Consider the following 17,308-nt stretch of genomic DNA (forward strand, 5'->3'; position numbering starts at 1 on the left):
GCCAAAGAATTGATTGATTTGATTAGGCGTTTGTTGCCAATAGTGTTGATTTAAGGCTTTTAGCCAAAAAGATTGATTTAGGCAATTTGTTGCCAAAAGTTGATGTGATTTAGGCAATTTGTTTGCCAAAAGTGATTATTTGAAGGCTTTTAGCCAAAATGGGTTGATTTAGGCAATTTGTTTGCCAAAAGTGTTGATTGGGCGATTGTCGCCAAAATGATTGATTTAAGGCTTTTAGCCAAAAGATTGATTAATTCAAGGCATTTTGCCAAAGCTTTGATTTAAGCGATTTGTCGCTAAAAATGGTTAATCTTACTTATAGGCAATTTGTTTGCCTATAGTGATTAATTAAATTGCAATATAGGCAATTTATTGCCACAAAAACGTGGTTAATTAAGGCTATTTAGCCACAATTATTGATTAATTGGACTTAAGCCGGACTATTCGAAATAAAGGCGATTATACCATAGTCATTGATAGACTAGATACTTTAACCAATATTGTCGGACTTAAGCTTTAACACCACGATTATTGATTAACCGGGCATTTAAGCTTAATCATATTTAATTGAGGCAGTTAATTTGCCAAATTGATGATGTGAATGCATTTATGCAGCAGTTTAATTCAGAATTGGAGTAGAAGAAGAATATGCATGAAATGCTAAAATTAAATGAGCAGGGTTTTGTTATTACCTGAGTTAATCGGCGATCGCTTCTTAGCTTCAGCTTGAAAACTCCGGATTAAGCTCCTCGTTTGGGGAATATTAATTAAAATTAATTTATTTTAAGTGGCCAAATATCACAATAGCAGAGTAATAAAAGCCTACACTAAATGCAGAAAAGCAGTAAAAGAACCGCAAGGAGCGTAAGGGAGAAGAGAGCGTCCGTCAACACAGACTGAGTGAGTAAAAAAGTCGCACCGGTGCTGTATTTATAGGGAAAACCAGGGCTGGAGGGCGGCAGCTGCCGCCGTGGCTTGTCCACTTTCTAATTTTCCGTTTCGAAGGCTTTTTAGGGAGTTCCGTACCTCCAAAAAATATTCCGGGACCAGTTCTGCGATCCTCGTAATTTTTCGGACGTTTCAAGTACCATATTGGCATACTTTAGGTGAACTTTTCCGAACGGCCTCCGGTCCGACCGGACTGTTTGCTGTCCGGGAAAACAGGCTCTTTGAGCCTCAAAATTTGGGTATTCACACCATGACTACTCCATTCGTTCCTGTGTCAGTTACGTTCTGTCTCTTCTGCTGTTCCAAAACCATCGCCCACCGTGTGTGACATCCCGACCCGGCAAAGCGATCCTATGAGGGCGGGTAGAGCGAAGCTCCTGGCTAGCTTCTAGGATGGCAGGCTAGCTTGGGTAGTGGAATGCGGGACACAGGAATGAATCGAATCATATATCGAAAAGGGGGAAACTAATCATAAAAGGCGCCTTTTGGTGGAATGGCTGGAGAGTTGGAAGAACTCCAGGGTTAAGCGTGCTCGCTTAATGGAAATCCTAGGATGGGTGACCTCCTGGGAAGTTTCCTATTTCACCTACGGGACAAAACCGTGCGGGTCTTGGTAATCATGTATGGGGGATTTGGCTTGATCCAAAGTGGACAATTCCTCTGCTGATTAGAGTCGGGCGTTACAATTGGTATCAGAGCCGGACCCCCTCCAGTAGATGTATGGTTCGAGGACGAACCACGCGGAAGCTAGTGGGCCTGTGATATCTCGACCCGGCAAAGCGATCCTATGAGGGCGGGTAGAGCGAAGCTCCAGGCTAGCTTCTAGAATGGCAGGCTAGCTAGGGTAGTGGAATACAGGACACAGGAATGAATCGAATCATATATCGAAAAGGGGAAAACTAATCATAAGAGGCGCCTTTTGGTGGAATGGCTGCTGGAGAGTTGGAAGAACTCCAGGATTAAGCGTGCTCGCTTAACGAAAATCCTAGGATGGGTGACCTCCTGGGAAGTTTCCCATTTCACCTACGGGACAAAACCATGCGGGTCTTGCCAATCTTGTATGGGGGATTTGGCTTGATCCAAAGCGGACAATTACTCTGGTGATTAGAGTCGGGCGTGACACCGTGCCCATTCATCACCAACCTATTTCGCCCACCGAGCCCATTCATCACCAGCCTATTTCGTTATCTTCTCAACCTTTGTCGGGTTCAACTGCTTCTTCGTTATCACCTGTACAAGTTTCTGCTGCTCCTGTCACAACTCCAATCGACACTGTTACTTCTTTGAATTCGACTACAGTTCTACCAACCGTGAATAATCATCCAATGATTACGCGACCAAAGAATAATATTCGAAAACCAAAAATATTAAATCATGTAACCAAGCACCCTTTACCTAAAGTGCCAGAACCAACTACAGTAAAACAGGCTTTAGCCATTCTTGAGTGGCGTACTGCTATGTCGGCTGAATTTAATGCTTTGCTTGATAATAACACTTGGGTACTTGTTCCATCTGAGTCTTCTCATAATCTGGTTGGATGTAAGTGGATTTATAAGGTTAAAAGAAATGCGGCTGAATTTAATGCTTTGCTTGATAATAACACTTGGGTACTTGTTCCATCTGAGTCTTCTCATAATCTGGTTGGTTGTAAGTGGATTTATAGGGTTAAAAGAAATGCAGATGGTTCTATACAGCGATTTAAGGCAAGGTTGGTAGCTCGTGGATACAATCAGCGACCAGGAGTTGATTATACTGATACTTTCAGTCCCGTGGTGAAACATGTTACAATTCAAATAGTGCTTACCTTGGCAATTTCGAATTCATGGCCCTTGATACAACTTGACGTTAATAATGCGTTCTTGCATGGTCCCTTGCAGGAGGAAGTCTTTATGCAACAACCACCTGGGTTTAAAGATCCTTCCAAGCCTAATCATGTCTGTAAGTTGCTTGAGGCTCTTTATGGTTTAAAGCAGGCACCGAGAGCATGGTATCAAGCTCTTCGATCGTTCACCGTATAATATGGGTTTCAATTATCTCAGTGATCATTCATGATTTCTTTATCGGCAAGGATCTACCTGTTGTTATTTTCTTGTGTATGTGGATGATTTGATTATAACAGGGAATGATTCAAAATTTATCTCTCGGTTTATACAAGCTTTGGGGAGCAGATTTTCGTTAAAAGACCCCCAGCCATTGTCGTTATTCCTTGGTGTAGATGTTCATAAAACATCGAATGGCTTATTTCTCTCCCAGCATCATTACATTCACACTCTTTTGGAAAGAGGGAATATGGATGGTGCTAAGGTCGTGTCTACTCTAATTATCACAGATAGCAATTTGAAGAAATCCGAATCTGGGTCTTCTGCAGTGGATCCTACTGCCTTTCGAAAGTTGATTGGCAGGTTGCAATACCTTAGTCTCACACGACCGGATATTGCATTTATTGTCAATAAGCTGTCGCAGTTCATGCAACATCCAAACACCACTCACTGGCTAGCTCTGAAATGATTGCTTCGATACCTTAAGTCCACCATTGATTTTGGTATTCATATAACTTCTCAGTTTAAGCTAGTTTTTCATGCTTTTTCGGATGCAGATTGGGCAGGAGATCCTTCGGATAGAACTTCAACTACGGGGTTTATTTTATATTTTGGGAAAGTACCGATAAGTTGGAGTTCTAAAAAGCAACATACAGTTGCTAGGTCTAGTACCGAAGCAGAATATAGGGCACTGGCTTCAACCTCAGCTGAAGTTCAATGGGTTAAGTCGTTGCTAATAGAACTTGGTTATACGGTACCATCACCAGTCATATATTGTGATAACATATCCACAATGTATACCTATAAAAATCCTGTCTTTCATTTCAAGATGAAGCATCTTGAAATAGATATCCATTTTGTCCGTGATTTGGTTCAAAAAGGAGATCTCCGTGTCACTCATATATCGTCAAAAGATCAACTAGCTGATTTGTTGACAAAACCATTGTCGCGCTTGAAGTTTTTGGACAACAGGTCCAAGATTGGTCTCCAAAATGGATCCTCAATCTTGAGGGGGAGTGTCAGAGATAATAGCGGTTCGGGTTTGAAATCAATTCCAATCACTTGAGTATATCTTCTGTTGTAACTAATTTGTTTTGATCGGTTAGTTTTGTATTGATTGCTATAGGAGGTCAGTGTACATAGGACTCTCTTGTATCTATTTAACAAACTCTCACATCAGAAATAAAGCACTTTTCATTTTCTGATCAAACTCTTTCAGCTCCCATGCATCACATGCTCCTCATTTTTCCTCTTCTTTGTTTTTGTGTTGAGTTCTTGTGATTTTCCTTTATGTAAAGGTTGGGGAACCCTCTAAAAAAGATAAGGGGAAAGTTAAAGCCTAGAGAATTATTTTCTAAGCTTGAGCTTAACCTAAGGTTTGTTCTCATAAAACACATTTCCTTTTTAATTTATTTTGAAAATTTAAATTTTTAGACAATTATATGAAATTTGGGAATTTTGTTGAAATTGGTCAAATTGAAGTGAATTGAGTGTTAAAATGTGTTCTTGGGTGACATTTAAGTATGATTATATGTTTGATTGAAGAGGAGAACACTTCCTCTTTCTCCATCCATAGGAGGCCAAACCTACTAAGGGAAGGGGTTTGGTGTTTTTCTTGTTTTCTTTACTTAATAATACTCTTAAAATGACGTTGCATATGTATTTAGCATATGGTAAATCTTGCTAGCTTGTATCTTAAGTTTACTAATTTTTCCTATGTCTAAAAGTATGTTAAAATTGTGGAAAATGAGCTATATGACTAAATTGATGCATGCTAAGGATTTGATTGGATTCTTGGGTGATTATGAATGATGTTAGCATGTTTGGTTTAATAAGAGAAGCCTCCCCCTTTCCCTTCATGTGTTGGTTGAACCACAAATGGGTGGAAAAGTTTGAGCTTTCCTTCCTTTTATGCACAATTAGACTTTTAGACATTGTAATATGGATGTAGTTGATTATTGGTGAAGTTGTATTGCATGAATATGTAGTTATGAGAATTTTCCTATGACAAAAGTATGACATAAATTGGAAATTTTGTATGCTTAGTGTGAAATTAATGAGCTAGACCTTAATTGCATGATGTTGAGACTTATTTGAAGATGCTAGAATGGTTAATGGCTTGGGAATGCACGATAGACACTTTTTATGATTTTTCCTTCTTATGACATAACGTTGGAAATGTAGTGTCTTTAAGAGTTATTATACTTTTAAGCTTTGGATGCGCTTCTTTAAGGATGCTTAACATGTAGCTAAAATTTGGCATGGATATTCCTTGTATTTCTTGAGAAATGTCAATTCCCTTATAACTCAAGTCATACGCATTTGCAAGGTAAGGTATAATATAATGCATGCTTTAAGTGCAATTATGTTTCTCATGATATCTGAAATGATTTGGATGATTTTGGATGGAAGGGAATGAATTGTATGATGAGATTTGCTTTTATGCTAAACTAGTTTCTATGACTTAATGTATGAATGTATGAGAATTTTGAGCATATGCCATGGAACTTGCTTATTTAGCATAAGAATATACTTGCATATGTTTGAGAAATGATATAATGGAGTTAATTAATGAGTATATGAATTAAATATGAAAATTTACTTTTATGACGTGAAATTTTTATGTTAAGATAATCGTGATAAAGTAAGAGTCTCATGTTTGATTTAAATTTATTAATCAAGAATTTATGATAATTTCTAGCATATTAAAGGAAGAATGAGTTTTATGAGAGATATTATAAATTAAGGAAGAAAGATAAGTTTTGGGCTTAATATGCTTAGTGAGAATTTGATGTTTGATTTGATTTATTCTATTATATGAGCATGCTCGGCACTTGATGTCATTCTGATATTAGCTATGATCATATGCTAAGCACGTGGGTGTCCTATGTATGAGCAGATGCACTCTATTTGTTTCTGTTAGGCTCTTGAAGCCCCTCTGACTCTATTGGCTTATATAGCCTCTATGTTTCTGTTTCTGAAATCTTATCTGCTTCATTTTCTCCTTAGTGAATATGAGCCACATAAGTAAAACATTTAAAGAATCTGGCTTAATAATATAATAACTCATAATATTTGCATTTGTGAATCATGACTTATACTTATGATTTAAATACTTAAAATCTATGGTTTGAGTGTCTTATGTTTAATGATATTGTAATATATGATCATTGGTTGTGTATGTGTGTTTATTCTAATAAATGAGACTATACAGTATGATTGAAACTTAGGTTTAAATGTTTAGCATGCGTATAATTAGCATAAATGTCTAAGTAACGAATGTATGACCTGCTATGATAATAACCTTGAATATTATTGACTTATGAGTTTAATAGGATGTTATATGCCATGAATATTTATGCATACATGATATTTGAATGATGATGTAATTATGAGCTTGTTTGTGAAATCCATGATTGTTCGTCTATTGCCATCGCAATGTTTTGGGATATATGTAATTTATGAGTACCACTGAGTTTTATTTTCAGCGCGTTAAATTTTCATTACGTGCATGTTGTAGACCGTGGTTGCTGCTCCAAGACTAGGGGAGTAGGATCGGAGCATAAGAGATCTTTTTGGTAGTTATAGAATTATTGTTATGTATTTAAGATATATGGTATGTATAATTAATATCATTTAGAGAATGTGTTATTTGGGTGTATGTAACTTAAGTATGCTTGAAGTATATTTTATTTGGGCATATGTATAAGGAATTAACTATGAATTTATGCAACATCTTGATGTAGAGTTTACTTCTTAGATTAACTATGTATCGATTTATGAGACAATTATATGTGAATATCTTAAGTTTGATGTCCATGATGGTGATTATGAGAAATGAATGTTTATGTATATCTAGAAGTTGAAAATGAGTTGATTTGACTGTACTCGAATTTGGTTGGATGATTGAGGTTGAATTGTGAGTGTTTTGTATTTATAAGATTAAAGTTCAGTTTTTAATGGAAATTTTTGCAGTTTTTCGATAGGATTCTCAAAATAATTTTCTATATTAAAACTTAATACTTGTTACACTTGTAAATATTTAATCCCTTTTAATTCATATAGTGCTTTCTAGATTAATATATTAGTTAGAATGGTGCCTTCGACATCGAATGTGACATCCGCCGTCTAATCTTCCAAGACTGGGTGGGCGGTTGTTAATATTCACACTCGTAGAGGGATTTTGCATTTATTTTGGTTCGTTTCTAGAGATATAAGATTTGAGCTATCTAAATAATAAAATTAGAAAAAAAAAACTCATTCGAATAAATTTAGATTTCAAGCAATAAAAAATAAATCACTTCACTTAAAAGGACATCTGCATATAATTGCTTAACCGAACCTCCAAAAGCATATTCCTATTCTCTTTTACATACTTATCAACACAATATGATATGATCTCAATTATTAACATCTAAGCATTCTACAAACACAGAAAAATTCTCATTTAAATGAAAATAAAATTATAGAAAATTGAGAAAAGTCTAGTTAGTCACATTTAATTTCATAAGCATCTCAAATAACTTAATTATTTCTTTAGAACCCAACAACTCCTTTATTACAATGAATTTAGATGACAAATAATAGTTAAAATATAATTGAAAAATTGGTCATTAGACGTTCTATATTCATTAAAGCAAAATCTAACAAAATTAACTTTGGAAAATATCTTCAACGATTTAAGGTGATTCTCAACTTTAATATATGTAGGACTTAAAGGGTTCAAGTTAAAATCTTAACTTTAATGAAGTCTTGTGATTCTCACCTACTTGTTAGCATTCAGTATTTGGCTACTGAATTGGTCATGAGTCGATATATTTTAGTGCTTGAACGGAAAATGCTATCAATTAAGTGTATAAATTTTTAAAATTTGCAAATTGAGTGTATGAATTTTTAAAATTTGCAATTAGATATCTCTGGCTGAGCTGACTAATCGGAAAAATGATTGTGTGATAGTGGAACATGATTTTTTAACACGTGTGAGCTGACATGGAGAAAAAAAACTCAAAAAATTGCCAAATAAGCTAAATATGACTGAACATGTTGAAAAATATCATTTTTAATTTTCGTTTAGTCCAACAACCGCATCTCCGCTCTCTGCGACACTTCCATCAACGCCATCTTGCAGAATCTCTTGCAGAACCCGTAAACGAAAAAATAAACCGCGATGAACTGTAAGCAATAGAGTGGCCTAAGCTTCATTTATTTTTCCCTTTTGTGCCCAAAAAGTACTTTAACAATTATAGGCATATGTTGTTGAAAAAATCAAATAAAAAAACAAAATAAATGAAACAGAAGGCACGTTTCGTTCATTGGTTTCAGTTTTCAATATAAGGGAGATTAACTTTGTTACTGAATGGGATTAAAGCTTTTGACACCAAAAACGTACATCTTAGAACCAAACAGTAGAAGATTTTCTTTTTGCAGATTTTAGACATGCGATTTTCTACCATCAAATAATTCAATATTAAAAAAAAAAAAAGAGAATACCTTTAATTTTCTCACTAAATTTCGAAAATCATCCAAGAAAGTTCAAAACTTGCCATGAATATTACCATATAGTACTGAATATTCATTGTTAGAGGGTTTTAATAATGTTTCATTAAGATGGAAGGAAATGCAGTTGAATTTTCCAAAGAGAGCATAATGACTGAAAGTATCCACATGCTGTTGCATTTCAAATAGATATGATGTGCGAATTTTGGATGGTTTCTACAGTAAATGTTTTAAAGGAATTCACATATCATTGTGTACGTAACACTGAGATATTGAGAATCTCGAAGTGGGGAAGATCGGGAGTACAATATATCGGGGAGGCATCGATGGCCATCTCTGAGAGTAGTACATGAAAGAGAAAGACTGTGTTTAGTATTTGAAAGTGATGATGGATGGATGATTGAGACTTGAGAATCGCTTGATGGGATTGGGTTAATGGACAATAATATATGAAGGTTAAAAATGAGATTTCCTAGCATAGATTTGGCTTATTTGGCAATTTTAGAGTTTTTTTTTTTCACATTAGCTGCCATGTGTTAAAAAATCAAGTCCTGCAATTATACAATCATAGCTAGCTCAATCCTAGACACCCAATTACAATCTTTTAAAAATTTAAGCACTCTATTGTTAGTGGTTTTCCTTTAAATACCAAAATAGAAAAAAAAAAAAAAAAAAAAAGTACGTTCATGACGATCATTATGGTAGTTGAGCCTAGGTCAGGTAACAGCAATACCAGTTGCGTTCATCCATGATGAGTGCACAAGATATAGAGTATAACATTTCAAAGCACACATTTCCAACTCAGATACAGAAAAAAAAAAAAAAAGGTAGAAAAAGGATCAAATTCCCATATTCAACAATTTCTTGGAAAGCTGCAACTAGAAAATGGATCAGTAGAACCCACTATTTAAACAGAAGATTCTACATCCCAGGTAGTGCTTTTTATTATTTTTGAAAGCCAAAGGATGGTAATATGAATCCAAGAATTGTAGCAAACCAAGCAACTAAGCACCAATACTACAATGTGCCAAGAACTAATAATCCATAAAGCTTTGGAATAGCATTAGCAACAAAATTAATTTGAGAAAGCATCTAAGATTAATATTTTTAAAATCCATGTCCAACAATATGCATCTTAGTTCTGCAAAAACGAAGAAAGTGTTTTACATTGAGCATGCGTTTGCATGGATGTATTCGAAAAAGGCTTCACACTTGCTCAAAACATATCAGCACCATTCAAATAAAAAGAGAGAAACAGTAGATGAATGTAAGCCAAAGTTCATGTCCGAAACCAAAAACTATCCTCGAAGAAGACTGACGCCAAATGAGATAGTGCATATCATAAGGGCAAACAAAGCCAAGAACCCATATTTCCTGCACATAAAGAATGTAGATTCACCAATCAACTAGCATAAAAGGAGAAACGATTAAGAAATATCACAAGAACCTCTCTGCATTAGCATTATTAATCAAGTAGCTAGATAATTTGTTAGTTAAATTAAGTATACAATATCAATCGCAAGCCTAAAATATTCTTGTTTTGAATGATGAAAAGCTTATGAAATCCACTACAAATCAACATATATTATATAAAGTCTATTTTTGAGATCCAAACAGCCTCACTCTCACATCCTCCATCAGTGGAACATAAATAGTATGGTACCATCCAAAACTGCAATTAGAGTTCCAGCTAATAAAGTATATATAAATTTTTTTTTTTAAAGTTAGTTCCCAATGGCTATTTGATTGATACAGTTATTACTATTATTTTGGTATTAAAAGAAATGTGAGATTTCATTTTGATTACAGATTGTGATTACTATAAAAATATTTAAAATAGGATCAAACTACAGATTTCTTTATATAGCCTTTTTTAATTTTATATTTTCAATTATACAAATATAAATGCCAATTAACTAAAGATCAGATGACAAACACAAGTTACATAATGAAAGAACAAATCTCCATATACAAACACATAATTTGTCTCTCTAAAAGATGCATGGTGGATGATCTAGAGCTGTAACCTAAAGTCTCTACGTGATAGGAATTTCCCATAATTCCTCATCCTGTTCTAAGAAGTTCCCACCAATTGCCACAAATGTCCTAAACAAGTTGAGCTGAGCTAATCCAGATAATTTATTAGAGAAGCCCGAAAATCAATCTACACCTTTCCTTGATTAATGGTTTAAATAAATAAAATATACTTCCTCTGTCTCGAAAAGATAGTCCACTTTCTATTTTCATACAAATTAAGAAATAACAATTATTATGGTTAAAGGACAATTTTATTCATATAATTTTTCTATTATGCGCATCTTAAATAACACATGAGATATTATTATATTTGAATAATAAATAAAAATAATGAGGGTAAAATAAGATAAAATTTAATAAGGGTATAATAGACAATTTAAAGATTAACTATAATGGAAAAAAAGAAAGTGGACTATATTTTGGGACAAATGAAAAAAAAAAAAAAAAAAGATAGACTAACTTTTTGGGATTGAGGGAGTAGTTTACTTTTCACTAATGTTCGGGTTTGGCTACTGAGTATAAGAGAAGAAACCAAAGAATTAAATCCTAGTAAATTAAACCAAATTGTTGATACAATTTGGTTGTCTATGGTTCAGACTGAAGAATCATATCATGAACACCTCCACTGCTTCAGCAGGAATAATGTTGAGGACAAAGATGAAGCTATAACCCTGGTTATAGTTTATGTCCATGTAGATTCGAATGTTAATCTTGTCACTAACTCAGTAGAAACCTTCAAAGAGTCCATATACAATGAACAAGAAATGAATTAATTTTCTTGTAACAATGAAGCAAACTTTTCTCTTTATTAGATTTTCAAAACCAAGGATTTTATTTTCCCTTTCCCTAATGGCGATGGATCTTTTCCATATTGACTCCCATGGGAGAAAGAAAAGGGTAGAGATATCTCAGCGTGTTCATGCAAATCCACACCCAGCTGCCATTAAGGCTTTAAAACGAACTTAATTGAGCTTTTGATGTATAAAGTTAGCTCATTTACTAAATAAGCTTAAAAATCAACCTTGAGATTTAGTCATTTAATGAAACTGACAAAGCCTAGTCTAGCTCAAGTTTGGCTCATTTAAACAAAGCTCTTATCAAGCCAATACTTAAAGTTGTTCACAAACATCCAAATTTAACTGTAAGTTAAAGAAGCATGGTAAAAGAACCATTGGAACACTTCATTTTACATTGTTTATGGCTAAATGATCTAAAACTAGTATATTAATCAAGCCAATCGGTAAGCCCAAAAATGAACCTATTTATATACATATCCTACAAGCTTAAAGAATTGCTCATCAACCTAAATAAGTAAGATTAATGCTATTCAAGCTTGACTCATTTATAAACAAGCCTTAAGATTAACACTGTGAGCAGCTTGTTTATGAACAAACGCTCATCAAGCTAAGTCCCTGAGCCATTCAAAAGCAGCTTGGTTAATTATAGCAGCCTTAACTACCATCCTAGTTTTTTCTCTTCTGTTTTGAAACCGAACTACCATCCTATTTATAAATTCAAATACTCAAGGAAAAGTACAGAAATCATTGAACTACAGTTTACTTTGATTAATGATTAATAGTTTGATTTGACCTTTTCATAATATGAATGTAAACCAAAAGAAAAGAAATATATATATATATAGCCAAACAGAGGTTCAAGTACTGTTAGTTCAGGCTGAAGAAACAGTCAATAACAAAAATAAAAATTAAAAAATAGAAATTTAGTCTTTATCATTAAGTTTAAAAATTTAGTTCATTACATTTAATTTCTTTTAAGAAACAGTCAATTAAAAAATTATTAAACCAAACAAACCAGGCTCATATTTCAATTTCGAAAGCCAAGCGATTAAAAACCTAAATTAGCATATGTGATCTGTATATTTTATTAATAAATTCAAATTACCAAGCAGCAAATTAACTATAAAAAGAGAATAGGGAAAAATGAACCAACCCGATGGTTAGCCGTTTCTGGGGATCTCCGGTGGCATAGCCAGTGAAATAGAAGTAACGAGTAATGGTATACAGAAATCCAAGAGAACCACACACACAAGGATGCCTTAACCCTCCTAAAATCATCATTGTAAAGAAAATGGGCATCATCTCTAGCGAGTTCTGGTGCCCTCTCTGCACATACAAATTTTAAATTATCAAACAAAGAAATCCTATCAACATTTTCACATTTAAAATACAAAACAGAAGTAGGAAAAGGAAAGGGAAAGGCAGACCTGGACGCAATTGAAGAGCTTAGCATCTTTGTTTTCAGATTCTATAGCGTAAAGAGTTGGATATGACACCTTGTACTTCCTTCTAGCCTTACCCACCTGAATAGACATCCAGAAATTGAGAAAGCAATAGGCTACAAGAACCAGAGCAACGTACCCATACTCTCTTGGAAATATCATTTCTATTCCAGCCATTTTTTTTTCTTTTCTGTTCCTTCAGAAGACTTGCACAAGAACCTAATTCCTTTTCTCTTGTAGTGCTGAGAGAAGATTCGAGAGGATGTTACAGCTTTGTATAAATAGCCGTTTGTTTTCACGTTGCAGCTAATATTTTAATATCGATTTGTATTTTTGGCTTTCTCTTGGAGGCAGCCGGACAGCCGGACAGCCGTAAATAAACTGGCAGTTTGAGTTAAATGAACCGGCAAATTAAAACCTTATATAACCTTGGGAAAATGATAACTTTGATATTTTAATTTTGTGTTTTTTTTCGCTATTTTGATAAGAGTGCCTATATTTTAAAAAATTTGCAATTAAGTGGCTTTCACCAATTTAATTGTCGAAATGTTAAATCAACAAATATGGTGTCCTTCTTAAATAGCTGGAAGCTAATGTGGATGCAACTAAATCCACTTCGCACAAATACGTGATCAAATCAAAAGAAAACTCAAAAATCAATTTAAATTGTTATTGAAAAATCAAAAAAAACCTTCTAGAATCCTAATCGGATCAACCCAACCTTCAAATTAGACCAAACCATGGTATAACCAATGGGATCAAAAGAGAGAAAACACATTTCCCTCCCCATCTTCTTCTCCCTTCGACGCTAATACTCTCTCCACCATTCCTTCCTGTTTCTCGATCAAAACTCCATGGAAACTAATTCTCTTTGACTCTAGACCCTAATACTCGATGAGGGAAGCTTTTATTTTGGCCTCGGATTGTGCAAATTAGGCATTGTATGCGAGATATCGGCGCTTGAATGCTTCGTCACCGTAATAGCTTCAACTTTCCCATGATGTACACTATTTCTAATGGCCTCAGGTTGTGGGATGAGTTTCGATCAGCTCAAAATAACCTCCTTGACATTTTCCCTCCTTCGATTTCTATGGACACCTCCCTTTAGTGAAACCACCATGAACGCTAATACAGTTCGCGACTGCTTGACATTTTCTTCATTTTCTCAGCATCCAAATAAAACTAAAAAAGTTAATACATTCATGAATCATCCTTTATGTACACAAAAATATCGGAAAGATCTAAGCGATTTTCATTAAATTTATTTGCATTTCTTTGGCAAACCAATAAGTGATTTGATGGGTGTTATTTTTATAGTTCTAATTTATTCACCAATCATTAGTATCATTAAAGATTTTAATTTTATTATCTAAGAATAAAAGTAATTTAATTTTGATTGGTTATAATTATTTTTCTATTTAAATCTAAATTATATTGAATAAACTAAAAAATTATATTATATAGATTAAATATGATAAAATATAATATCTTTGAGGATTTTAATTTTATTAGTTTGAAAAAATAAAGATAATTTAATTTTAATTGGATATATGGTACATATTAAATATGATAAGAATATAAATCTTTAAGGAAAATTATTTTGACCGGCTAGGTTGACTGGTTTGGCTTATTCGGCCGGTTCGAAGTTGTTTCAACTCCGATTTTGGCCTGTCATGTACCGTTGGAAATCTTTTTCCAATCTAGTTTCCATTGGCATTAACCTTGCCTTCAAAACCACATTATAAAGACTACAACGAGGTGTGCCAGCTGTATGTTCTTCTCTTTTGTTATTTCCCATTCTTATCAGCTTTTCCAATCTAGTTTCCATTGACATTAACATTTTCTCTTTTATTATTTCCCATTCTTATCAGCTACCCTTATTTTATTGTGTAGGTGTCAATTAAAAACTACAACAAGGTGTGCCAGCTATAGAGGCTGCATGACTCAAGCTTGCTGTGGCGAGGCTCTCGAATGAGCATATATCTGTAAGTATCAGAAAATAGACAAGAGAATGCAACATGTACGTTGTGTATGCATGATATGCAGTACTGATGAATCTGAATGCATGCAGAGAGCTAGTATGGCGCCTCCAGGGAGTCGAGGTCAGGAGTTCCAGCAAGGTGGGAGGACTGGTCGAGGAGCCGGACGCAAATCAGTCGTGATTGGAGAGGCTGATAAGGTTGATAGTGATAACTCTGAGGAGAAGGCCTCGTAGATGTCTTGAGGCGGCTGCTCGTCCTTGCTTCTCCTCTTTTATTATTCTTTTTCTTTTTTTTTTCTTTTTTTTTTTTTTTGTTTAGGTAGGACCTAATTTCAGGGAACATTATTTTTTGTAAAGAAATTCGTGAACTTTCATTTATACAACAACAATCGTTGAATTATTTATTACTTCTGAGTTTATATCATGTGCACTTGCTTTATAGACATTATACAGGTTGCTTGTGAGTTTGTGAAATGAAATATAGCAAAAATCAGAAACTTACTGTTGTCTGAGTTGAAGTGGCATGCACCACTACTGTTGTAGTTGGCGCCACTATATGTGCCGTGTGCAACTACAACTGTAGTGGCAGACAATTGTCAACTTTGTCCTTTAACTTTGCTATAAAAGCCTATAACCCATAAATTTGCTTCAAAGGCTCATTTCTCTCAACCAAGCACAACTTTAACTCAGAAACTGCCCCAAAACACTCCATTTCTTCTCATTTCTTCATAGATCGGTCCTTGGTGCCAATGTTTGAAGTATTGTTCCGTAGTCTCACTTGGGAGGACTGATATACACTCTCATCCTTTGAACTTCACAGGTTGAGTTACTACTGGAACATTTGGGTCCAACCCAAGCTTTTACAATGGTTAATCAACCATTTTGACCATTCAGACAACTTATTTTGTCACAATAACTTTGAGATCTGTCCTTTATTTAAAGAGTTCAACATTATTTCTGGGAGGATACCCGTGACTGAAGAGATTCTTGCGATGCCCCCGCTTGATATCGATCCTATAAAATGACATGAAAAATTTTTTTCAAAAAAAATTTTCATTTAAAAATTTAATTGAAAATTTTAACCAATGAAATTTTGCAAAAAAAAAAAAAAAAAAAAAAATTATTGCTAAACCAGACTTGTAAACCAGTTTGAATTTTCTGAAACCAAGTGAAAAACCCGTAAATCAAGCAAGAACCGAACTAGACCATTGAGTTGGACCAAACTAGAATAGTCTAGAAACCCCAGATTTTTTTTTCTTTTCTCTACTTCTTCTTCTTCTTCCTCACGTGCGCGCTGGTCACCTCTCTCCCTTTCCCTCTGTTTTCTGGCCACCGGCCATGAAACCCGGCAACAAAACACTCTAACTTAATCTTTGCAATGAGAGGAACTTACCTGTGGTCTTGATTTGCGAGGTACAAGCCTGAAACGAGAGAACGTGACTGGAACTCGAGCGATGAGGTTTTCCGGCTATCGACGCCATTTTCGACAGTTCCAACGTTAAGTGAAGGCAACGGTCGACTCCTCTCCTACACGCGACTACTTTCCCTCCATCAATTTTGGCAATGGAGCATGGAGGATGAAACCACCATTAACGGCGGAGATAAAGCCACTGTAGAGCCTAATCTAATAAGTTAGAGGTCTGATCTCACTTAATTAACGCTAGAAATGGAATCTTTAGCAAAATTCGAGTCAGGTGGTGGTATCATTGCAAAATTCTGGGCTGTTTGGATTTTTCGGCCACCGCTATCCGGCGAGGCCCCAAGAGGCAAAATCATCTTCTCCTCACGCTAATCGTGGAATCGTAGTCTGATTTTCGATTGGTACATTCTTAGACCTAGTTCCTCTTTTTTTTAGTATAAACTCCAAATTTTAAACTATAAGTTGATTGCGATTAAATAATTAATCGAATACGATTCTTGTTAGGAAACTTCGATAGATAAATACACTTAATTCAAAAAAATTTAGAATACAAGTCATCTAGAATGATCGTTATGAATAAATTATTTAATTTTCGACGCATCGTGTAGCTAGGTAATTAATTTCCAACCAATCTCAGTATATTTTATGAATTCCTCGTTGATTAACGAATTTGTTAGCAAGTAGGCTATGAGTTTGATTAGAAATTTGGTTTTGGCATTGGTATAGAGAAAGAAAGACATGTATAAATTTATGGATGATTTATGGGGTATATTTATATAAGTGTGTATGCAATGGTTGAGCTTGAGGTTTTATATGTACATGTACAAATTAAAGAATATGGAAATGAATTAATCATGAAAGCTAATTATGCACTTATGCTTATATATGTATCTATGTATTCAAGGACTGATCAAAGATATTATTTAAAAATAAATTTTGCTTAATAAGAATGATAATTCATAGATTGTTAAGTTGTAATACGAGATTTTAGTTAACGATTATTGGATACATAAGCTATAGTTTTATATGATTATTAAGGGTCCATATTAGATAGTTTAACTAGTAACATGTGGAGGTTAAACAAATAGCTATTTTCACTTATATGCTTATTTATTTATTTACTTAATGTTATATAGTAAGTTCAAAAG

General features: G+C 34.4%; 1 protein-coding gene across 1 annotated transcript; it reads right to left on the reverse strand.

Moving 5' to 3' along the window:
- Positions 1-9,562: 9,562 nt before the first annotated feature.
- LOC105635645 (microsomal glutathione s-transferase) lies at positions 9,563-13,053 on the reverse strand. The gene is made up of 3 exons (XM_012218723.4): positions 12,745-13,053; positions 12,471-12,643; positions 9,563-9,857 (listed from the first exon to the last, which is right to left on the reverse strand). Exons 1-3 carry the CDS (start codon positions 12,934-12,936, stop codon positions 9,782-9,784), a joined length of 441 nt encoding a protein of 146 aa, XP_012074113.1. The 5' UTR covers positions 12,937-13,053; the 3' UTR covers positions 9,563-9,781.
- Positions 13,054-17,308: the final 4,255 nt, after the last annotated feature.

This window comes from Jatropha curcas, chromosome 4 (assembly GCF_041381405.1).
Source record: "Jatropha curcas cultivar XTBG-Jc1 chromosome 4, XTBG_Jcur_1.0, whole genome shotgun sequence".
Lineage (NCBI taxonomy): Eukaryota > Viridiplantae > Streptophyta > Magnoliopsida > Malpighiales > Euphorbiaceae > Jatropha > Jatropha curcas.

What these genes read in the sequence shown, in the direction of transcription:
- LOC105635645 (XM_012218723.4), bottom strand. Translation starts at nt 12,936, where the DNA reads ATGGCTGGAATAGAAATGATATTTCCAAGAGAGTATGGGTACGTTGCT. An exon ending in AGCTCTTCAATTGCGTCCAG is followed by an intron (nt 12,644 to 12,744) that starts GTCTGCCTTTCC and finishes TTGTATGTGCAG; the next exon opens with AGAGGGCACCAGAACTCGCT. An exon ending in CAGAAACGGCTAACCATCGG is followed by an intron (nt 9,858 to 12,470) that starts GTTGGTTCATTT and finishes CTTTATGTGCAG; the next exon opens with GAAATATGGGTTCTTGGCTT.